This window comes from Equus quagga, chromosome 22 (assembly GCF_021613505.1).
Source record: "Equus quagga isolate Etosha38 chromosome 22, UCLA_HA_Equagga_1.0, whole genome shotgun sequence".
NCBI lineage: Eukaryota > Metazoa > Chordata > Mammalia > Perissodactyla > Equidae > Equus > Equus quagga.
In genome coordinates this window covers 18,904,861-18,929,951 of record NC_060288.1, presented here as the reverse complement: position 1 = coordinate 18,929,951, position 25,091 = coordinate 18,904,861, and the positions used below count along the sequence as shown (strand labels likewise).

General features: G+C 39.7%; 1 protein-coding gene across 2 annotated transcripts in view; it reads right to left on the bottom strand.

Moving 5' to 3' along the window:
- Positions 1–25,091, bottom strand: part of ZDHHC2 (zinc finger DHHC-type palmitoyltransferase 2) — a 65,573-nt gene that overhangs the window by 30,126 nt on the left and 10,356 nt on the right. The window contains exons 1-3 of one of the 2 annotated variants that reach the window (XM_046648683.1): positions 8,487–8,661; positions 8,374–8,400; positions 6,761–6,855 (exon numbers count right to left, since the gene is read on the bottom strand). In XM_046648683.1, the coding sequence (XP_046504639.1) occupies positions 6,761–6,855; positions 8,374–8,395 (117 nt within the window). In that variant the 5' untranslated portion in view covers positions 8,396–8,400; positions 8,487–8,661. Of the gene's footprint in view, positions 1–6,760; positions 6,856–8,373; positions 8,401–8,486; positions 8,662–25,091 lie in introns of those variants that run through there. The other variant, XM_046648682.1, reaches the window with a different exon arrangement.

The window sequence follows — 25,091 nt, the reverse complement described above, 5'->3', positions numbered from 1 at the left end:
ACATTTGTAGAGATCTGAAGGAATGGAAAATTGCCTAGGGTGGAAAAGATAACATACCTGACCTGCCACCAACCTCGAGAGTGTGGCAGTCCTTGGCCGGCTGACACATCCTGTTTTCTTTTTGTTTAAATAGTTTTTTATTTTTAGAACACTTCAGATTTATAGAGAAATCGAGAAAATTAGTACAAGTTTCCACATACCCTCTCACCGAGTTCCTCACATTATTAACATCCTATTTTAGTATGGCACACTTAGCAAAATGAATGAATCAATATGATACATTATTATTAACTAAAGCCTATAGTTTATTTAGATTTCCATAGTTTTGACTGAGTATCTTTTTCTGTTCCAGGATCCCATTCAGGACCCCCCAGTACGTTTATTTGTCATCTCTCCTTGAGTTCCTCTTGGCTGTGAGAGTTTCTCAGATTTTCCTTTTTTTGGTTGACCTTGACAATTTTGAGCAGTGCTGTTCAAGTATTTTGTAGGATGCTTCTCTACTGGAATCTGTCTGATATTTTTCTCAAGATTAGACTGGGGTTACGGGTTTTGAGGAGGAAGACCACAGAGATAAAGTGCCGTTCTCATCACGTCATATCAAGGGAAGGTACCATCAACATGACATCCGTTTATGTGGACCTCGAGCAGCTGGTTAAGGGAGTTTTGTCAGGTTTCTCCACTGCAAAATTACTCATTATTTCCCCATTTCCATCCTGTACTCTTCAGAAGGGATTTAGCATATGAAGCCCACATTTAAGAAGTGACAATTTATTCTTCCCCTCTTTGAAGGCAGAGTATTTGCATAAATTATTTTTCTATAAAAGAGATTTTTCCCTCTCTCCATTTATTTACTCATTCAATCATTTATTTATATCAGTAGATTTATAGATATTTATTTGATACTTTGGGTTATAATCTAACACTATTTTATTTACTTTGTTGCTCGAATTTTTCCAGCTTTGGTCACCGGGAGTCCTCAGTTGGCTCCTGGGTCCTTCAACATATTACCATCAATATACTTTATTTATTTTTGGAAGAGGAGCGATTCCTTACTTTCTGGCACTGCAAGTGCTCCAGGCTCATCTTGAATATTTCCTGCCCGAGTTCTAGAAAAACAGACATTTCTCCAAGGAAAGCCATTTCTCCTTCCTTTTGCTGGAGAATGGTGTTAGAAGCCAAGATCTGGGCTCAAATCTAAGTTTTCAGATTAAAGGAGAGTATAATTTTAAGAGGATACAAATTAAGGAAAAAAACCTAAAATCTAATGGCAAATAAACAGAAAACTCAAAGAACTGTATTTCCTTTTTTGCTAGTTGTTTTCCACTTAGGACAAAAATAAACATATAATCTCACAGTATCTAAAATGTACAACTTAAAACATAGAACTTTTTTTGCTTATTAAATTGGCAACCATTTTCGTAATAACAAGATGCAATGTCAAGAGTCTGATGAAATCGGTGGCATTGCAAATTGCTACAGTCCTTTTGGGAAACAGTTTGGCAAGTGACTTAAATTTCTTTGATCTCGTAATTCTACTTCTGAGAATTTATATTAAGGAAATCATCCAAAATAAAGTTACAGGGGCTGGCCCCGTGGCCGAGTGGTTAAGTTCGCGCTCTCCGCTGCAGGCGGCCCAGTGTTTCGTTAGTTCGAATCCTGGGCGCGGACATGGCACTGCTCATCAAACCACGCTGAGGCAGCGTCCCACATGCCACAACTAGAAGGACCCACAACGAAGAATACACAACTATGTACCGGGGCGCTTTGGGGAGAAAAATGAAAAAATAAAATCTTAAAAAAATAAAAAATAAAAAAAATAAAGTTACAGTTCTATGTACAAACAGGTTAATATTATTATTTATAATATGAAAAGTTGGGATATGACTAAGGTTTACACGTTTCAGTAAGAATATCATGCCATTATTAAAGATTACGATAAACCAATGATGGGCTATCACATGAAAAAAAATTGGAATTTGTGCACTCTGGATACAACTAGGAAAAACAACAAGAAAGAAATTCAGAATGTAAACTGGCTGAATTAGTGTGGTGGCATAGTCTTTCTTTTTTCTTTTTCTTTTTGCCTAGACTCCATTTTCAAAATATAATTTAGTATGGTAATATTACTTTCATGTTGAGAGAAAAACTTACAAATTGAGAAAATAGTATCTACTTAACAACTTGCTATGAAAAAGGTAAATTTTAATTCATATGTTCCAGAATTCTTATATTCTCTCAATAGTGACAAGAAAATATTAACATTGCTTTCTTATATTATCTCCTCTCCTACTTTTTTAGTCCCATTTTCCAAAGATCTTTAGCACTTGAGAACACATTATTGTCAATTTAAGGAGCCTCATTTTATAAGTAAGGGATTACTTGTAAATTAATTAGATTAATTAGAAGCTGATTAATTAGAAGATTAGCCCAAGATCTTGCATTTTACAAATGGAATGACCTTAAAATTCTTAACCAGCAATCAAGGGCTCTTTCTTTCACAATAATGGTCTTCAGACTCTTTTGATCATGTACCCCTGGCAGTGAAAAATAATTTGAGGCTGCACTGCCAATATATGCATATTTATTTGTTTATAAATATACTGTTAGCTAATATATTATGGACCTTATGTATGAAATGTTAAAAAAGAGAAACATTAAAAGAATAATAGAGAAACAGAAGTTGTGCTATCTTTTCTCCATGCTCCAATTGATGTCCTGGGCACATCCACCCACGTGGTGTCCACTCTCCATGCTGGAGTGTGGGGTAGTGACAAGAGTGTAGCCTTGATGGTCAAAACAACTTTGGTTTGAATGTTAGCTCTACTAGACACTAACACTAGATGCCTTAGGATAATTAACAAATGTTCAGAGCCTACTGCTCCATTTGTAAAATGGTAATAAATAATATTTGTCACACAGTTGTAGAAATCGAATAAGGTATGTATCTTTTGTAGAAAAATCATCCAACACAGCCAGGCACAGCTGTCAATTCACTGTTATGAATCTCGACTGCTGCCACAATACTGTGTTATTTCTTCTGTGTTCTGTATCATTTCACTTTTCCACTCTCTCCAACCACTATTTCAAACCTTCTCTGCTCCCCCAAAGCTCCAACAAGCCGCCTCCCTCATTATTAGCTGATGATCTCACATATAACTTTAGGGAGAAATCAGAAGTCACTTCAACTTCCTGCCAAAGTTATACATACAAACCTGCATCTGTACATATAACCTCTTCCCCACATTCAGTCATTCAACAAACATGTACTGAGTACCTTGTATGGGTCAGAGACTGCTCTAGGTAGTGGAGATGGATTAGTGAACAGAACAGATAAAGTGCATGCCACTGTAGAGCTTACATTCCAGCAAAGGTATAAAAAATGAAAATGCAATGAATTATAAAATTATATGCTCTGGAGAAAAATCCAGCAAAGTAAGGTTTATAGGGAACGCCAGGGAGAGGGTTTTGCTATGTTATACAGAGTCATTATGGAAGGTCTCCAAGATAAGGTCCCACTTGAGCAGAGATTTGGAGACAGGAGGAAAATGAGGGACCTGGCCACGCAGTTATCTGCAGGAAGAGAGTTCCAGGTCAAGGGGAAGTTGCAGGTTTCAAGGCCCCTGAAGGAGGACCATGGTTAGCATGTTAACAGAACAGCAAGGAAACCAATGTGATTAAAAGAGCATTAATGAGGGACAGAGAGGTGCTGTGGGGCCAGGCCATGTGCAGTGTTTTAGCCTGTAGTAGGGAATTAGGTTTTTACTCTAAGTGAGCTCAGATATTATAGGAAAGTTCCAAGCAGAAGAGTGCTATGATCTGTTTAGTGTTTTGAAAGGTTTACTCTGGATACTGCGTTGAAAATATACAGAAGAGGGGAAGTACGAAAGCAAGGAAACCTGTCAAACGGGAACTGGAAATATACAAGCGAGAGATACGGGTGGTTTGGATGAGGGTGGAAGGCGTGGAGGGGCATGAGCTCACACCACGGGTACTCTGAGGGTATGGCTTACACCGTAGGTACTCTGAGGGCATGAGCTCACACCATGGGTACTCTGAGGGTATGGCTTACACCATGGGTACTCTGAGGGCATGAGCTCACACCATGGGTACTCTGAGGGTATGAGCTCACACCATGGGTACTCTGAGGGTATAGCTCACACTGTGGGTACTCTGAGGGTATGGCTCATACCATGGGTGCTCTGAGGGTATGAGCTCACACCATGGGTACTCTGAAGGTATGGCTCACACCATGGGTACTCTGAAGGTATGGCTCACACTGTGGGTACTCTGAGGTTATGGCTTACACAATTTGCTGACTGACTAGATGTAGGGCTTTGGAGAAAAAGAGTAGCCAAGGATGACTCCAAGGTTTTTGACCTGAACAACTGGAAGAATGGAGTTGCCATTATTGAGAAGGGAAAACTTTAGGCATAGGAGGATTCAGGGAGTGGATGGCAAATCAGAAGTTTGCTTTCAGGTATGTTGAATTTGAAAATCCTACTGGATGCCAAATAGGTAACTGGGAATGAGTTTGGAGTTCAGGAGAGAGGACCTGGCTAATGATATTAATTTGAGAGCTGTAGCAATGAGACAATATATAAAGTCATAATGTAGATAAATAAGAGAAGAGTTCCAAAGATTGAGCTCTGGGACAATCCAATGCTTTAGAGGCTCAGGATATACTGAAGAACCAGCAAAGAAGACCAAGAAGGAGTTGCCACTATGAATAAAAATAGAGTTATTCGGATGAGAAAGGAGATAAGAATATTCTGGAAAGAAAATAATGGCATGGTGTATACAGGAAACTACATGCATCTAAGAGCTACCCAAGTATAAAGAGGAAGTCAGAAATTTAGATGAGTCATTGTTGCCAGACCAGGGAGACCGGACTTCACCCTGTGGGACACGTGGAATCACTCAACAGATACAAGCAGTAGAGTGAAAGGGTTAAATTTGTTTTTGGATGAATCATTCCAGCTTCAGGGTGGAGGAGGAATTTTTATAGAGTTCTGGGAAGGGAATGCAGGCAAGTCTGCAAACAGGGACACCGTGTAGGAGAAGAATGCAACGTCTCAGATGAAAGAGATGATTGAGACTCTTAATTAGGGCAATGATAAAAAAGAAAAAGGGGTTGGACCTAAGGAGGAAAAATTAGGAAGTGAAAACATCAGCAGGATTTGGGTGTTGGGGGAGGGGCAAGGAAGCGGGAGGACTCAAGCTTGGCTACCAAGCTGGACAAAGCCCCATCAACTGGTGTAAGAAACAGATGAGTCATGGTTTGGGGGAGGAGAGGTGGTGACTTCGGTTTTTGATGTGCTGTATTTGAGGTGTCAGTGGACTGATCAAGGAACTATGTTTGGCAGGGAGATAAGTAAGTTTGAAATTCATGGGAGAGGTCAGAGCTACAAATAGATTTGGAAATTGTCAAGACAGAGGTCATGATAAACTACCAGAGTGGAAGAGATCATCTAGGACAGAAGTCAGCGTTTTCCTTCAAACCTACAACTAAGGCCAGGATGGGGGTAAGAGAGATGATAGAAATGCAGCAAATATGATAGGAGGGAGGAAAAAAGAGGTAGGAAAGAAAAATCAGTAGATATAGAAGAAAAAAAAGGCTATATCTAACGCTTTCTAGGCCAAGCATACCATTAATTCTGTGCAAGTACCTGTGGTTTTGTTTTTAATATCCTTTCCCAGGTCATATACATATTTATTGGCATTTTTGACCCTGGGGCATTTCAAACAGATTATTTCAGGAAACAATTCACAGTGACATCTAGATCTTTTTTTTTCACTTGGCCTATTAAAATGACACTATTGTTACTGGAGCAAAGTTTCTTTCTATTCAACAAACATGTATTGGACTAAGTGCCAAGGATACAAAAATGAGTAAGATGCAGTCCTTTGCTCTAAGGACACTTAATCAGGGTGAAAGACCCAGAAACAAAGAGTTAGCCAGAATGATCTATTCAAAATGAAATTTGATCATATCACACTACTTAAAGCATTATGTAGCTAAGACAGCTAGTTGTCCCCCAATATCCAGGCTTTCCTTCTTCTAACATGCTTAATATGGCGACTGAGAATAAAGACTACACTCCCAGCCATCTGTGCAAGTAATTGTGGTCTTATATCTAAGTTCTAAATTTAAGTGGAAATGACATCAGCAACTTCCAGAAAGTGTCCTTAAAAGGAAGAACATTTACTTCTACTACTCTTTCCTACTTTCTCTGGCCTGCTGGCTGGAATGTAGACACGATGGCTAGAACTGGAGCAGCCATCTTAAGACAAGAGGGTTGACGCTGGGCATGGAGGCTATACATGTCAGAGCAACAAGATAGAAAGAGCCTGGGTCCTGTGCAGCTATGGACTAGCTACAGATTTTGAATGTAGAGAAAACTATTAAATCGTTACATTGTTGATGTTGTTGTTGTTTCTGGTGGTTGACAGCCAACTAATATACCACTAGTATGATAATTATAATAGAAGCATGTCTACCTTCAGTTCTACCCATCCTAATGTCTGACTCTAAAGTAGAAATGGAACACATAACAGATTTAATATTGGAAATATAATGCTCTGCCAGTGCAAAAATAATATTTGCCAAATGAAAATTCAAGTATTTACTAATACACATATTAATAAAAAAGAAAATCACTACACTCAGTTTCAACATTAATAAAAAGACAAAGTTCATTCTTCAGACATCAGTATTATTGATTTCCATCTTTAGAATAACTTTACTAGCATTTTAACTTACTTCTTTTGAAGGATTCATTGGTAATGTAAAGATAGTTTTCCAATAGGACCACACAAACATTGCAAAAAGTAGATGATAAGCGATCAGGCACACAACTACAATGAGAGAAACATAATTAGCATTGTAATATGCAAATCCATACTAAAATCATGGTATTTACAAAAGATCTGCCTGTTCTAACATAACAAAATTACCAATTATAATAAATACATTTTATTTTGAATTTTTATTATTGTAAATAAGTTCATTTATATCACACTGGAATAAGCACAACTCAAATAATAAGTTTTTATACCTAAAACCAGGAGTTTTTAAAAAAACTGTAATAATGCATAAATATTCCATGCATAATTATGCCCATGATTAGAACCTCCATCTGTAGTCAAGCCCGTCTATTGGCAAAATGGCCAAAAGGGACCTTTCCTAAATAGTCAAAATAAGGCAGTTACGCCAATGAACTTAAATAATAAACACACCATTAAACAAATGTTACAGCAGTCAGGCTTTAAGAACTTTGCTTTAGGGGCTGGCCTGGTGGCACAGTGGTTAGGTTCGCACGTTCTGCTTTGGCAGCCCAGGGTTCGCCGGTTCAGATCCTGGGTGCGGACCTATGCACTGCTTGTCAAGCCATGTTGTGACAGGCGTCCCACACATAAAGTGGAGGAAGATGGGTATGGGTGTTAGCTCAGGGCCAGTCTTCCTCAGCAAAAAAGAGGAGAGGAGGATTGGTGGCAGATGCTAGCTCAGGGCTAACCTTCCTCAAAAAAAAAAAAAAAGAACCTTGCTTTACTGACAAAGAATAGCCAAAGCACTTCCTATTTCTGTTTGCTTATTTGCTCGGGTTCTAATCAAATTTGGTGGCCCTCACTGTTTTAATGACAACATACTTAAACAGAGACCATTTGGACAAAGGGAGACTTCCTCCAACAGGAGTTCAAGGGTCTTATTTATCTCATGAGACAGTTGTTAAGAAAAGCATTCTGAACACTTTTTTCAGATAATGGATATAAACACACTCTGTGTTGTGTTTCAGTCTTGAAGTTCTATGCAAATAAACCATATCAATTTTGTACACAATGATAATGATTAATCCTGGATAATACATTAATATATAACTTAATTCTGTACGAGAGAGTTGAATAAAATACGCTAATTTGAAATATAGCATGTTTGGTATTTTAAAACTTTAATAGGAATTCTAAACATTTTTAAAGAATGATGATACTCATATTTATAGAATCATTAAAAAATGAAATTATTCAATCAGACACTTAAATCAGTGTGAGATGACTAGAGCAATGATATTTTTCATGAATTATGTAGGCAACTCAGATATGAGGTAATACTCTGAGCTGACACAGGAAATTGTTGATATTCCCATATCTCAAAGCCACAAGGAACTTGGCACCACGACCTCCATTTAGGGTAGAGTTCTCTGCCAAGCGTCTGTCAGAATTCAGTCCAGGGACTAAGAGAATGAGGTGCCTTTAACCCCATCTTATCTCCATATCCTCAAAGTATAATTTCTTCATTCCAACCAAATCTGAATGCTATTTGTTTTTCAAACTATTTTTTAAATTTTATATCTAAAATAATAAAATAACATATCTCACCTTGTTCTCCAATGTCTTCCATGGACACTACAGAAATAAACAGAAAAAAGAGTTAGGTTATAGGTTATAGGAAGCTTATGGCAAACATAGGGCCTGTCAGAGACCTAGGGTACCTGAGTAGGTTAATAATTTGGCTCCCCTTCAAACCAACGTTCTGTAAATATTTGTTCAACTTTCTTTAGAGGAGAGGTGAGCACTGCGGGAGAGAGGGTCGAGAAGGCAGACTGGTGGCCGCATTCAGACACGCCTGCCTCTGTGGGCCCTTGAGCCCTGGCTCCCACGCAGAAAACAAAGACCCTCAAGCATGCCCCCTTGTGGGTCTTACTCCTGACTCAGCTGGCTTCTCGGTTTTTCTTCCAAAGACAGAGTTCAGATAAAAGCAATGTTCTCCAGGTCACCACGTTTCCAGAGACACTATTGCTCTTTAAAACCTGGCAACCATCTAGTTAGCATTCCAGAAAGAAAAAAAATGTGTCCACGGCACACACGCTTCTTTTCAAGGTTTTATAAGGACAAATTCTTGTGCCCAATGACTAACTGCTCCCTACGCACAGCGTGCCTGAGAAACTTGCATCTCTTAGGGGCTGTTGTAAACGTCCCAAGGTGGCAGGTAGATTAGAACAGGGACCACAGAGCTAAAAACAAGCTGCGACAAGAAATTGTAGTTAGTCACCTCGGCAGTTTTCTTACGTTTTGTATTGTTTACTTGTTGTGTTTCCCATTTGCTCTTCCTCCATTTGTAGTAAACACTTTTGGAAGTTTTGCCCTTTCTCAGTTGTAGCAAGGAAGATTTGACTTTGTTTATTTACATATTTTTGTTCCTATTCGGCTTTTCAAAGAGGTGTCGTGTTCCAGGCCTTAGTCCTGGAATACACTTTCACTGCCTTAAGAAGCACCGGAATCAGAGAGTAATGTTGTGAGAGATTTTTAAGATTACCTGATCCACTAACCTCTTCCCAAGAGAGCTAATGACTGTCAGTTTAGGCGTTTCTAGAGCCGGCAGGAGCCCACAGTTCTGGAGAGCAGCCCATTGCATTACCGGATTGCTCTAAGAATGACTGTAAGATTACAGTGTGCTGAAATCAGCCTCTTTGCGCTTCCGCCTATGGTATCTGGGCTTCCAATCTGTAGCAGTAAACAGAAAATCTGAATGACAGACCTTCACATATTTGAAGTTATTGTTTCCCCCCCTTAAATGTTCTCTTTTAGCCCAAATAATACGTGATTCCCAGATCTCATCAACCTTGATGTGGCTCCTTTAAACGTTTCCTGGGCTCTTAATTTCCTTCCACATTCCTGACCCCCAGAATGGAAAGGCAATCACAGACAATCTTTGACTTACAAAAGGCCTGTTCCACGAGTGGGCCTGTAAATCAGAGGCTAGAGAGTCAGAGTTCACTCACACAGAAGCTCTGAAGTGGTCAGTCTGAGGGCATAGGAAGGACGTGAGGCAAGCTTGTCTTTTACATCTGACCCTGTTGCTCCCATTTTACGCATTTCTCTCCAGGCACTGACTTCCCTGTCTTCAAAAGTGCTAAGGCATTGACTACATACAAGTCTTCCTTGGATCAAAATGTCCAGTCATTCAGCTAATCTAAGGACATGGAAAAGCAATTTACTCCATTTGTGCATTTACGTATAAAAGACCCTTAACGACCATTCCAGGGGTGCTGGTGATTTAAAGAAAATGTATTTGTTATTAACCCATGACTCTAGCTGTCAGAATTGAAAATAGTCAAACAAAATGACATTGAAAAAAGAAAAAGTACACTTAGGATGAGCTGACAATCTTTTTGACCTGGACCCCGTAATGGCTGGATGTGCTTTCAAAGACATGTTTTTTAAAGCTATTTTTGCCCTTCAAAGTTTTTTTTTTTCCATAACTCTACTTCAAAATCCACAGATCCTCTATTTTTTTCTCAATTCAACAAGTTATATATGGATGCATGCTTATGGTAAACAATTCCAATAACGTTTACAGAGTAAAATATGAAAGTCCAAAAACACTGTATCAATTACACTCCCACAACATTAGGAGCCTGTTCAATGTCCTATAAATGTAAAATAAGTCTTTAACTTTTGTTACTATTTTAGCCCAAAACAAAAATTATTGTTTTAGTATTTATTTTCCCGATTACTAGTGAAGTTTAGCATTATTTAAAAAATGATTGGTTTTTCCTATCTCTTCTGAGTGAATTATCACTTTCCTGTTGTCTACTTCTCCTTTACTTATTGAGAGGATTTTTATATCTTCTGGATAGTAATCCTGCATCTGTTACATATGTTGCAAATAAAGTTGTATTTAACTATTTTCAAATGATTTAGTAAATACTACAAAACCTTATGACTTATCTTTGATTAAATACCAGTATCAAAACTTTCAAATTAACCTATTTCACTAACAGATATATGAACTATAATATACTAGGTTTTGCTTTATATTGAGGCAATTAATGTTCTCTAACCGTGTTTACCTAATTAGTGAGTCAACGACTCATCTGGTAATTTTCAATTCAGTGGAAGAGTTGTCAATTTCAACATTTCCTTTCTCATAAAAACACACCAAATACAAGGTGATTTTCAAATGCAAATACTTTTGTTCATAAATGACTGTTTAAGAAAAGGTTGCTATTTAGCCACATATATGTTTCTAATATATATACGTACATAAAGATATTATGGAAAATAAAGGTTCATTTTTGGAAAAATATAGATGGTAAGTCAAATCTAATTTGATTATTTATATCAATATGAGAATTAAACAGCAATACTGAACATATTTATGATGGATCTTCCAAAAACAAGTGGGTTGTAATGTAAATTTTGAGTTTTATCCAGTATTATTTAATTTTATTATTTCACAGAATTTCAATTTGGTCTACTTAAAATTATGCTGATATTTATTCTCCAACTGTACACATATAGAAATTTCAAATGTTTTATGGCCCTCTTTATCACATTTTCTTAAAACCAGCTAAACCAGGTAATTAATAGTTATTTCTTTTTTAATTTCTTTTGAGGAAGATTAGCCCTGAGCTAACATCTGCCGCCAATCCATCTCTCTTTGCTGAGGAAGACTGGCCCTGAGCTAACATCTGTGCCCATCTTCCTCTACTTTATATGTGGACGCCTGCCACAGCACGGCTTGATATGCGGTGCATAGTTATGCAGTGCATAGGTCCGCACCGGGATCCCAAACTAGTGAATCCTGAGCCGGTGAAGCAGAGCTTGTGTACTTAACTGCTAGGCCACAAGGCCGGCCTTCTATTTCTGTTTTTCATTAAAGTAAAATGGAGGCAAACGAGCTTTACTCAGTCACAGTACACAGGACATTCATTAATTCTATCCCAGAAATCCTTTTATTTTCAATTTTAAAGTTTCACGCATGTGACAAAATGTTATGACTTTGGGCTCTACTGGATCATATTAAAATTAGTTCCTCATTAAAGCACAACAACGGGCATAGAGCATCTGCCCCATAAAAGTTGACTGAATCAAAAAGTGGTTTAGACAAACAGAAGGAAACACAATTTGAATCACTTGAAAGTGGAATACCAAAGCCGACCTATGAGAAATGTTAATTCTTTCTTTTGTGGGCTTGAAAGACTCAGGAAAGAAGTCATTTCTTTTACACATCTAGCAAACCGTAGAAACTCAGCTAGTAATTTACAAAACCGAAAGTAATCTTATCTGTATTCCCCTGCTGGTATGTATATTTCTCAGAAGTGAAGACGATACCTGTACCTCATTCATAAAGAGAGAGAGCAGAAGACACATCGGTCCATGATCCTCTAAAAAGCAAAAGGTGGAAGAAGATGCTGGCTTCAAGCAAGACAGAAGATTTTATAAGTTTGTAGGGTTTTTCTCTCTTAGTTTTGGTTCTTCCTTAGTATTTTACTTTTTTATAGTTCAATTTATCAAAATGAAAAAGATCTTACTAAGCCTGACAGCACTAAAGAGCAAATGCTCTGGCTCAAGACAGGCAGAGCTCAATCCTCTCTCTGCCACTTGTGAGTTCAGAGAAGTTGTTCCACCTATTCCATCACAAAATGAATGTAATGCTGACAGTAGCTGTACCATTAGAGCTGTGGCGAGAATGAAAAGAAGTGATCTATGTCATGCACTTAACACAGTTCCTGGCACGCAGTAAGCCTCTCGAATATAAAAACAATTATAATATACAATGTTTAACTTTGCTAATACTAACTGTACCACATAACATACAGGAAAGGGGACTAAATATGAAAAAAAATTACAACAGAAAAGTAATTTTTTTGTACAGCCTTTTGAAAGAAACAAATGCAAAATTTTGAATGTGAAAATAGACTTTGCAAGTGAAAATAAAAGCTGAAAAATAACTTCTATCTCCATATCTTGCCTTTTAACAAAGCTATGTCATTCCAGAAACTTGCTTAGTATAAACAAAAACAGTGGTACTCATCCTTAGCATAGAGTAATAATGAGACATAAAAACTTCCTTCTCGATGCGGCAGTCCGTGTGAGAACTTCTCTTAAAGTGAGAAGATCTATTTTAGATGTGACACCATCTGTTTAACTTAACGAATAAAAGCAATTACTTTTTTTTTCCCCCAAGGCCTAAATCTTACATTCATCCCAAAGAAGTTAGATGCAACTGACGCTTGGGAACAACAGCAGTGCTGTTATTACACTAAAACATTTACCATTCATACATCTGGTTGACCATCCAATTGCATACAATAGTAACGCCGTGGGCCACAATTTTAATTTTCATTTCAAAAACTATTTGCCTAGGGGCCAGCCTGGTGGTGCAGTGGTTAAGTTCACACGCTCCGCTTCAGCAGCCCGGGGTTCGCAGGTTTGGATCCTGGGTGCAGAACTATGCACTGCTTATCAAGCCATGCTGTGGCAAGTGTCCCACATATAAAGTAGAGGAAAATGGGCATGGATGTTAGTTCAGGGCCAATCTTCCTCAGCAAAAAAATAAATAAAATAAAAGAGGAGGCTTGGCAGCAGATGTAGCTCAGGGCTAATCTTCCTCAAAAAAAATTATTTGCCTAATTTTATCATGGATTAGCTTAATTTCTTTCTGATCCACAGTCTATAATGATCATATTTTGCTTTAGAGATTTCTAACATTCCAATATGCCTCCAGAACTTAAAATTCTTCCCTGATTAATTGTGGCACAGCTAGGCAGCAAGGAGTCTGACTTCTTGAAAGATCTTAAGGAATCACAGCACTTTCTTGGCACTGATAGCGTAGAGGAAGAGAAAAAGCAAGAATGGTAAATTATTACCAGAGTTACCAAGGGTGTTCCTGTTTGCCAAGAGGAAAATGAAGTCCTTTAAGGATTACAACCTGGAATCTGGAACAGTCATAGACACTGCATGGCTGGTAGTCGGGTTGCCAGTTCTATTTCCTCCCTCACTAATCATTCCTCTGAGAAACAGAGTGGGGCATTAGAGAAAAGGCTGATTGGTCAGTCATCAGTTTTGATTTGAGAGGAGCAACACTTTTTATTGTAGTAGTATGTTTAAGAAATTCTTGTGTAAAAATAAAACAGGCATGGGGCGAGCCCTGTAGCCCAGTGGTTACGTTAGCGTGCTCCGCTTCAGCGGCCCAGGGTTCGCTGATTCAGATCCTGGGTGTGGACCTACACACCGCTCATCAAGCCATGCTGTGGCGGCACCCCACACAGGAGAACTAGAATGACCTACAACTAGGATACACAACTACGTACTGGGGCTTTGGGGAGAAAAAAAAAAAGAGAGGAGGATTGGCAACAGATGTTAGCTCAGGGCCAATCTTCCTCACCAAAAATGCATACTTAAAAACAAAGAAAACCATTTTGTAAAAAAAAATAGTAAAACAGGTAAAACCAAAGCTGAAGAGAGAGACTGTTAGCCAAAGTAATCAGCCTGAATATACAAAAGGATGACAAACTGCTTCTTGATCCAAACCTGGCTTGAATAAACATCCTTAGAAATGTATACCCCCCTCAAAAAAAGTATCCCCCTCTTACCTCTTTTGCATAAATTATCAAGCAATCATTTAATCCAGGGGTCAGTAAACTACAGCCCGTGGTCCAAATACAGCCAGACACTTGTTTCTGTAAATAAAGTTTTATTGGAACACAGACACACCCATTCATTTACACGGCTGTTTTTGTGCTACAATGGCAGAGCTCGATAGCTGTGACAGAGACAGTATGGCCCACAGAGCCTAAAAGATGTACTATCCGGCCCTCTGTAGAGTTTTCCAACCCTGTGTATTAGAGTTCTCCAGAGAAACAGAACCATCGGGGGGGGGTGTGTATGTGCATAGAGACACAGAAAGAGAGATGTATTTTGAGGAACTGGCTCACATGGTTGTGGGGGCTGGCAAGTCTGAAATGTGCAGAGCAGACTGGCAAGCTGGAGACCCAGGGAGAAGTCAATCTTGCAATCTTGGGTCCAAAAGCAGTCTAATGGCAGAATTCCCTCTTCTTTGGGGGACCTCACTCTTTTATCTTAAGGCCTTCAACTGATTGGATTAGGCCCACCAACATTATGGAGGGTAATTTGGTTTACTCAAAGTCTATTAATTCAAATATTAATCACATCTAAAAAATACCTTCATAGCAACATCTAGACTGGTGTTTAACCAAATAACTGGCCACCATAGCCTAGCCAAGTTGATACACAGAACTAATCAATACACCCTAAATCTATAATTGAGTTTTATTCTGGAAATCTTCTACTAAGAGACTGATCTTTTAAACCAGTTCTCAAGCCAAGTTTATTACATATTATATATTAATAAATTGGAATTATATATAGCAAATTAACTATAGTACATCTTTATGTATCTGCTAGAGAGAAAACAATAATAAAATCCTTAGTCATACTCTAAAAACCTGACTACAAATAATCCGATCCAAATTAAGTTTATTTATACACCCGTATGATTGCTAAGAATGCCATCAAACCTTATTCTCTAAAGAGCTCTAAAAATATTAGAGCCGAGTTAGTCCAGATTGATGTAAATTCAGTCTTGATTAAAAGCAGGGGATCATCTCACAGATTATTCCAGTCCTATATTTTTACCAACTGATTTTTTAAAACTTGGCTTTGGCGACGCTACATTAATCCTCAAACATTAAGAGTTTGCTGTCAAAAACTGTATCTATTGATAAGCAGCAGCCCAGTAAACTGCTGGTCACTTCAATCTAGCTCGACTTTCAGTCATCAGTACATCCAACATCCAAAACTTCAGATACCAAAATACGCCTTCAGAGTACATAAAAAATGTACTTTCTGCCTTAAATTAGCAAAGAACAGTTACATAATTGTTGCTAGAACAATTTGGTTTTTGGGTGCTTTCACTGCAAATGTATATTGCTGTGATCTTTGATTTCTTTTCTTAAGCTGAATTTTCTTGCCTTCGAATTCAAACTCTCTCTTTTGGAGGAATAATTTTCCTATATTGCATATACACAGTAACTTTTCTAAATAAAGCCGCTGTGCCTCTTCCAAATTCAGTGTGACACAGACACATCTTAGGCCCATACATGCAGTCTGATCATCGAGAATACCAAAAATAAAGACTTGGTTCTAATAGATGAATCTTAAGAACAGCTTTACAGCCAAGCTCTATTTTTTTTTTTCCTGCTTATCTTTAACTCACTGCAAAAACCTTCACCGACTATACTGTACTCACACTGTTGAGGATAAAATGGTAAAGGAGACTCCGTCCCTGTACTCAAAAAGCTTAAAGCTCGTGACATCATTTTCACCAGAAGTTCAAACTAACTGAGAAAACAAGGACACGGTTATTAAAACATTTGCAATTAATTAAAGCCGCAGCTCAGATTCAGAAAATTAAGACAAAAGTAATAGAAGCAGTACAGATGTTTTAGTATCTCCCATCCTAACAAAATCTCCCCTCTGACCTCATGTCTGTAGCTGCCATCCCATTTTTCTGGCCCTTTCACAGGAAAACTTATTTTCCCATCCATCCAAATGCACTGTGTCTACCTTCTCTAACTTCCTACTACTTCCTTAATTAACTCCAACTGGTCTTTTCCTCCCCAACATTCCAGGGCTGCCCCTCCCTACTGCTAATTCTCGGTACTCAAGTTACTCTAACAGAATTACTTATGCTCCTTTTGAAATACTCTGTCGAACTGACAGCGAATTCTTTGACTAAATTGGCCAGTGGGAACCGGCTGAAGCCGATCTTTTGTCCTTTCAGCTACTTTCCAAGAAGCTCTAGTTCATTTTTAACGTATTGGAGATAAAAATTTGGGCAGTAGGAGGATACACTATAAATCATTCCCATGCATGTGGGTGGCATTGCTGCTAGACCATTTTAATGACAAACCTAAGAAAAATATATTATTCACATTGATATTTCCAATTGAATTCCAACTGTATGCTTTTCTTCCTAATAAACGTTTTTGAATGTATTGCCTTTACAACAGATCTGCTTACATTTTTAAGCCTTTTTATCAAACTGTGTATTCCTTTGTAATCCCCAAATGTCCTTGTAATTTTATTGACAGCTGCCATCCCTGCCTTCGTCACTAACCTCATCTCACACCTCTCCCCGTCTTGCGCATGATGCTCCAGTGATGCTGGGCCTTCTTGCTTCTTAAACATGCTAGCATGGTCCCCACCCCAGATCCTCTGCGCTGGGTGGTAAGAGACCGGGACTCTAGGCCAATCCTCCCAATGTGTGTCACCTCAGTCGCTATATTCAGCGGATCTATGCTATGATTTTATTATTTAAACAAAAACTTGCAGTTTATCCTGAAGCTTCTTCTGGCTCTAAAATTATCTTCAGTCCTATTCTGATGTATTCCCCCCAAAATATTGACTTTTAAAAACCTAGAGCAAAAGTCATTCTACAAATAAATTTATCAGTGGGTTTGTAAGAACCACTCTGTCAAGGACAGATAAGCAGCTTCAGAATAGGAATGAAGAGTGTCAAATAAAAATGGCAAGTAATAGGATATATTGGAATATATGAGGAAGCCATTTTGTGTAAACCTAATTCAGCCTGACCTTGTCTTTCCAAAAGAGCCTGACCGTGGCCGTTGAGCATGCATTGTATATCTGCTTTAGAGATTCCCTATGGCAAGAACAAAGGCCCTTGAGGTACGGGTGCAACTTCTCTCCCCCTCCCAACATTGGCATTTCTTTAAGGATTAAGCACCTTTCTTTGGGCTAGGAACTGATTGCTTGCGGCGCCTGCCTGTGACCACCCAGCTCAAGACAATGGATTTGTCTCCTGCTACGCCCTCCGAGATAGCAGACCACTACCTGCTGTGCCCATCAAGTGCGGTGCCCACAGGGCAATCTTGTGACTATCGTGGGAGGGACATTTCAATCATATGTGAAACACCCTCTTTGAGGGTATATAACCACCCTGTGTACCCCACTTCTTTGGAGTGCTCTGTTCCTTTGTGGAAAGACTCTCTCGGGTTATAATCCTAAAATTTAAGCTCAGAATAAACTCACCCAAATTTTCATTTATAGATTGGTTATGGATTATTTTCGTCGACAAGAGCAAGGATAAGGCTTCAGAGCACAGAACTTGGACCCCAAACCCATGGTTATCAATTTGGGCTCTCTCAGTTACCATAAGAGCCAGACCTGAGCTTCCTGACAGCCCTGACCACAAACACTGTGCCAGGCAATCCTCACTGGATCCCCACACACTTCCTTAAAAACTCACTGTACAATAAGCAAACCATGATCTCTTTTAAAATGTAAATCGATGATGTCATCTCACTAAAAACTCTCCCATGGGGGCCAGCCCTGTGGCCGAGTGGTTAAGTTCACGTGCTCCACTTCAGTGGTGCGGGGTTCAGTTTGGAACCCGGGCACAGACCTACACACCGATCATCAAGCCATGATGTGGCAGCATCCTACATAGAAGAACTAGAAGCACTTACAACTAGGATATACAACCACGTACTGTGGCTTTGGGGAGGAAAAAAAAAAAAGATTGGCAACAGATGTTAGCTCAGGGCCAATCTTAAAAAGAAAACAAAACAAAACAAAAAAACCCCTTCCACAGCTTTGCACTGAATTTGCATAAAGTCTAGGCTCCTTATTTAGACTTCACTGGTCGAATATGATCCGGCTCCTACTAAATTCTCCAAGATCCCTTCACGTCACTCATCCTCTTGCTTACTAAGCTGCAAGCAGGCTGACCTGGCTGTTTTTGGAACACGCTAAACCTTAGTGTCTCTGCCCCGTCTGAAAAGCTCTTCACCCGGCTCCCTCTTGGCTCCTTCTTGATCGTCCTTCAGGTTGCACCTTACCTGTCAGTTTCTCACAGAGTCCCTCCTGTCTAGGTCACCCCAGCAATCATTATCACAATATGCTGTTTGTTTCTTAGCACTTAGCACAATCTGTAATTATCTCAGTATTGATCTCACCAGGCTGTTTTGAGAATTAAACTAGGTAATGTAAGCAGAAGCACCTAGGACGGAACCTAGCACTTATTAGGGGCTCAGTAAATGTTAGCTGAATATGGGGCATAAATATATCTTTATACAGTGACATGTTAACTGCAGGAGTTCCCCAAAATTTAGGGTTAACAGTTTTATTAACAATCTAGAGACAGAAGTACACAGTGCATTTTTAGCTTGCAGGAGTGCTACAATTTTTTAGAGAGTGAAATGCCAAGTTGGTGGGAAATAAATTGCTGGAAGACCTTCTGAGTGTGAATAAGCAGAAAGATGCAGGTGAGTTACAATATGAGCAAATTAACATAATAAGAAAGCATTAAACCAGTGAATTTTTTTTTTCTTGAGGAAGATTGGCCCTGAGCTAACATCTGTTGCCAATCCTCCTCTTTTTGCTTGAGGAAGATTGGCCCTGAGCTAACATCCGCGCCAGTCTTCCTCTATTTTGTATGTGAGTCACTGCCACAGCATGGCCGCTGACGAGTGGTATAGGTCCGCACCTGGGAACTGAACCCAGGCCACTGAAGTGAACACTGAATTTAACCACTAGGCCACAGGGCTGGCCCCTAAATCAGTCAATTTTTAAACTACATTTTCTTTTCCCACCCCTCCCAGAGCTCTATTCCTTTCAAATCCACCCCGACCCGTACCCCACCATGGCCCGTCCAGGTTCTGATAGGGCCTGACATGCATCGGAATCTCAACAGGAGGAGTGGAGGAGCTGTGGAACTGGGGGACAAAAGGACTTCCCAGGTATTTTGATGCATTCCTCCTGCCTCTAACCCAGAATTTATATCTAACAAACTATATTGATCTAAACTATGTGTTAGAAATTGTCAAACAACCATGTAAAACGGTCAAGGAATTACTGGAGACCTTTTCCTGAAGAATGGTACAAGCAACCTCAAAGACAAAAATGAACAACGGTAAGTGAGGCAATATAAACCAAGACACAGGAAGTCTCTTACTTAAGAATTGGTTATAGTCCAAAAGGTTATGTAAGTCATTTGTTATCTGGGTGTTTAGGTCTCCAGTTTGGTCACCAAAAGCCTTTCTAATGCATAAGGCACCTGCAACAATATTGCAAAACTATAAATGAACAATATTACAAAAATTAGCTACTCTGTGTTAAGGGAAGTCTTTTGAGTTTGCAACATCCGAACTCATCTCCCTTCCACCACAGTAGACAACAGGCTGCTCTCACTCTCTTCCCCTACCTGCAGGGCTAGGAGAGCAGCATCCATCCCACCCCAAGGCTTCAGTGATGACCCCTGGATTAGTCTGCTTGGGAAAGTACCACACACTCGGTGGCTTCAACATCAGACAGTCATTTCCTCACAGTTCTAGAAGACGGAAGTCCGAGATCAAGGTGTCAGCATGGTTTCTTGAGGCCTCTCTCCTTGGCTTATAGATGACCTTCTTCTTTCCATGTCTTCACATAGTTTTCTCTCTCTACATCTTTATAGCCAACTTTTCTCTTCTTTAGGGACACCAGCCATACTGGATTAGGGTCCACCCTAATGAACTCATTTTAACTTAATTACCTCTTGAAAGATCTGATCTCCAAACACAATCACATTCTGAAGTCCTGCAGCCTAGGATTTCGACCTCTGAATTTGAGGGTGACACAACTCAGCCCATAAGACTCTTCGAAATAAGACTGCAGCCCGAGTTGGGTGAAGGCTGGATGGGGGGAGAGGACATTAGCAGAGCTGGTGAGGGGTGGGAGTCGGATGATGAGGGGTGAGAATAAACTAAAAGAAGGAGCATTTGTTGAATGTTTACTACATGTCAGAGATTGTGCAAAATTCGTTAAATGCTTATCTCATTTAAACCTTAAAACAATCGGTGAGGTAGGTATTATTATAATTTTAAAAGTTGGGAAGATAGTCTTACAGAGGTAAAATGACTCTTGTAATGTCATTCAAGTCATAACAGATGGAGCTAGGATCTAAATATAAGTCTGCCTGACTCCAAAAGCCTTCAAGGATCCTACACGGCCTCCCAGGATTTGCGACATCTGGTACCTCCTGCCTGCGTACCCCTCTGGCTTCTTTGTCCTGGGCAGATGGTCCTGCTTGGGTTGCTCTCACATACTGGCCTGTCTGTGATTAATACTCATGCCTCTACCTGTTACTTCTGATTGGGGATGTTCTGGAGAGCAGGGTTTAAAATGTCCTCCTTTTGTCACCCTCCTCCACCTACCAACTTAAACATAACCTGGATGCAGATCATTTTACAAACTTTGGGCATACACAATTCAAATATTTGGTCATATTTCAGGGTAGTACTTGGAGCTGGGCTTTCCTGAGCTCTCAGTTCAAGAACCAGGGAAGGCATGGAGCTCCAGGTTCCTAGAACAAGAGTGAGGTGGGGATACAGGGAAGAAGCTTAGGCGATGGGACAGGTTTCCTGACCTCCCTTCTGAGCAGTAGAGGGAAGGAAAGATAATGCTTGAGGTCCGTACTGCACAGACACACTCCTAAGGTACACGCATCACTTTCAGAGACTGGCAACAAAGAGAGATGGAACATAAATCTGTCCTGGAATAGGAATTTGTAAGTCTCACAGTTACCCAAACCTTCCAGGGTAGAACTGTTTCTCTCTCTCTCAAGATTTCTTTAGCAACTTGACCAAATCATTGCTTGAAATATCTAACTAGGTCTACTCTACAGAAACAGACGTGTAAAACCTGATGTATCGACTGAAGGCTAGAAACACACTCAGTGAATGTTTGTGCCTAATCTTTAGAGATGTGTAGATCTTTCAATTTATTGGTTTTGAAAGGGGAGTGAAAACTTTGTCTCATGAGTATGGCCCTGAAGAACTCACTGCCACTTTCCCCTTGGCAAAAGGCAAGACGATTCCTGAATCACTGACTTAGTAAGCGGTGCAGTTAAATAAGGAAATCTGATCTCATGGCTGGTCCCTTGTTCTCAGTGTCCTCATTTCAAAGCTTACTCAGTGGAATCCTATAATCCTTCTGTCTCAAATGAAAATAGAAAAGATTCCCAGTGTCAGCAAGTTGGGCAGATTTCAGTGCAGGTGAGTTTACTTATCCTGTTTATAGAGATGTATGGGTCCTCCCCTTCCACACACGGCTACAACTCAACTCAAGTTCCCACCATGCCTGGATCTGTCAGCTTCACCAGCTTCCTTGCCAACTCCAGATGCTCTTCTTTCAGTTTGGCCTGAGAGGCATGACTGACTCTTCTGAACCATGCAAGTCTGTAGTGGACACTACACCCTCAGCAAAGTCCTGCCTGGTTCTCACGTAATGGCTGTCTACTCTCAGGGGGAAGGTGAGGTAGGGGTTTTAGGTCCTGAAAACACTTCCTTTATTAGTTAGAACCAAAATTTTAGAATTGGAAGGGCCTTCATGATTATCTTGCCCATCTTTCTTATATATATATATATACATATGCATATAATAAATGCATACACACATATGTATATGTGCATTTATTTATTGGTAGCAAGCAAAAATCCCACTTGTATTCTGGTTATTTTAGCACTTAAAAAATACATAAGATCAGGGGGCTGGCCTGGTGGCACAGCAGTTAAGTTTGCATGTTCTGCTTCTCGGTGGCCCGGGGTTTGCTGGTTCAGATCCCGGGTGCGGACATGGCACTGCTTGGCACACCATGCTGTGGCAAGAGTCCCACATATAAAGTAGAAGAAGATGGGCACAGATGTTAGCTCAGGGCCAGTCTTCCTCAGCAAAAAAAGGAGGATTGGCAGCAGATGTTAGCTCAGGGCTAATCTTCCTCAAAAGAAAAAAAAAAATAGATATATTTATATATAAGATCAGATGGAAACAATTTTTGTAGTATATTTTTTAATGTCATTAGATCCATCTCTTATTATCTGGTATACTCAGAATTATCACAAAGGACAATACTTTTTTTTTCACTACCAAACATCAACTGTCTGATTTATTAAGAAGAAAAACTAATGCTTCTTGTTTGCTTCCCCAAGGAAACAACCTTCTAAAACTACCTCCTAGGATTAGCAGCCACAAGTTGAGTACTATATGACCAGGGTACATATAACAGAGCACAGATAGGACATTTTAAAATTAAACCAATATTTCTAGGTTCATGTAAATTATTGGACACTTACGTAGTACTCCGGAAAAAGGAACTGTCTAAAGCTGTAATGCCAACCTTTGTGTTTATGACGCTCCTCAGAACAGAATTTACAGTGGCACACTGGAAGGGATGAATGATAAGCTTTAAAACAACACTAGCACCAGCAATAATTACTGCAGTCCAGCACTGAGTCGCAATCTCTCTTAACACAAGGAAGACTGTCACGCCATTCACTGGCTCACCCTTCAGTACTGGGTCACCGGAAAGCACCATTTTCTTTTGTAACTTCATTGTCATATAGCCAGGAAGTAAACTTTTCACATACACAATCTTTCTTTGATCTCAGCTTGAATTCCAGCATGCCCTTCCCTTCTTACTTGCAGCAAAGAATCCTTTTGCCCCACACTGCGTTTACCGACAGCTCTAGCACAGTCTACCTGACAGTAATTGCAGTAACAGTATGTACATTCAGTTGCAGCCAAAGCAAATTTGATATAATCATAAACTGGCAGCCACAGATGAAAGATCTACACTTTAAGACACAGTGTATTATAATAGTGTAATGTTATACAAATACCACCTAATTATATACTAGATGTCACTAATTTAAGTGGGAAATTGTAAAACATTGTGTACAGCATTGAATAAGCTAGTCGTCAATATTTGGACTGAGTGTCTTCCTTTGCTCAGTGTGTGAGCTGCATCTCACGTTTCCTGCCTGGATCTCTCCCTCAGTTATATGTACTTATCTCTGCTTTCTAGTCCTAAAACCATTTTCACTTACCATAGATCCGCAGGCAATAAAAATACCTGCTATTCATTCATGAATCGTGTTCAGTCCCCGTGCTGTGGATAAAGGTCTCGTTCATGATTAACACCACAGGTTACTGACGCATCCACAGAAACATGTGTGTTTACCTCCTCCTCCCCACCAGCTCTTTTTAACCCAGTGTGTGGACCATTTGGAATTGCTAACATGTTGCTCTTTAAAAATTTCTACCAGCTAGCATGAGTGCTCTGGTTACTCAAACTCTACTGCTGAATTTTAGACTACGCACTTAAGTAAGCCAGCAGCTCTCAACTTTTCTGTCCTAGGCACAGCTGATGACCAGTGTTCTCATGAAGGACACCCCTTCCCCCTCCAATAATGGAGGCTGCTGCATGGGCAAAATGGAATTATTCACAATTCCCTGACCATCAACTTTCCTGCTGCATCATGAAAGGACAAGGTAGCTACCAATTGCTGCAGTGACATTAATGTGGATATCTCTAGAGACCTGCAAATTTGGACATACTTACAAGGCTGTACAAAGGATGTTCTGAAATCAAAATTGCATCAAAAATCACCTGCTCCAGGAAAACAGCATGGAGGTCCTCAAAAAACTAAACACAGAATTACCACATGATCCAGCAACGGCACTTCTGGGTTTAGACCCCAAAGAATTGAAAGCAGGGACTCAAATAGATGCTTGTACAACAATGTTCATAGTAGCATTATTCACAATGGCCAAAAGGTGGAAACAACCAAATGTTCATCAACCAATGAATGGATAAGCAAAATTCGGTTTATACATAGAATGGAATCTCACTCAGCCTTAAGGAGGAATGAAATTCCGACACATGCTACAACATGAATGAACCCTGAAGACACTACGCTAAAGGGAAATAAGTAGACACAAAAGGACAAATATATGATTCCACTTTGTAAGAAGTGCCTAGAATAATCAACTTCATAGAGATAGAAAGTAGAATGGAGGTTGCAGGGGGCCAGGGGAAGGGGAGAATGGGAAGTTATTCTTTAATGAACATGGAGTTTCAGCTGGGGAAGATGAAAAAGTGCTGGAGATGGATGGTGATGGCGGTTGCACTGCAATGCGAATGTGTTTAATGCCACTGAATTGTACACTTAAAAACAGTTAAAATGGGGGGCCAGCCCGGTGGAGCAGCAGTTAAGTTCGCACCTTCCACTTCTCGACAGCCCTGGGTTCGCAGTTCGGATCCCAGGTGCAGACATGGCACCACTTGGCAAGCCATGCTGTGCTAGGCGTCCCACATATAAAGCAGAGGAAGATGGGCAGGGATGTGAGCTCAGGGCCAGGCTTCCTCAGCAAAAGGAGGAGGAATGGCAGTAGTTAGCTCAGGGCTAATCTTCCTCAAAAAAAAAAAAAAAAAAGGCAGTTAAAATGGTAAA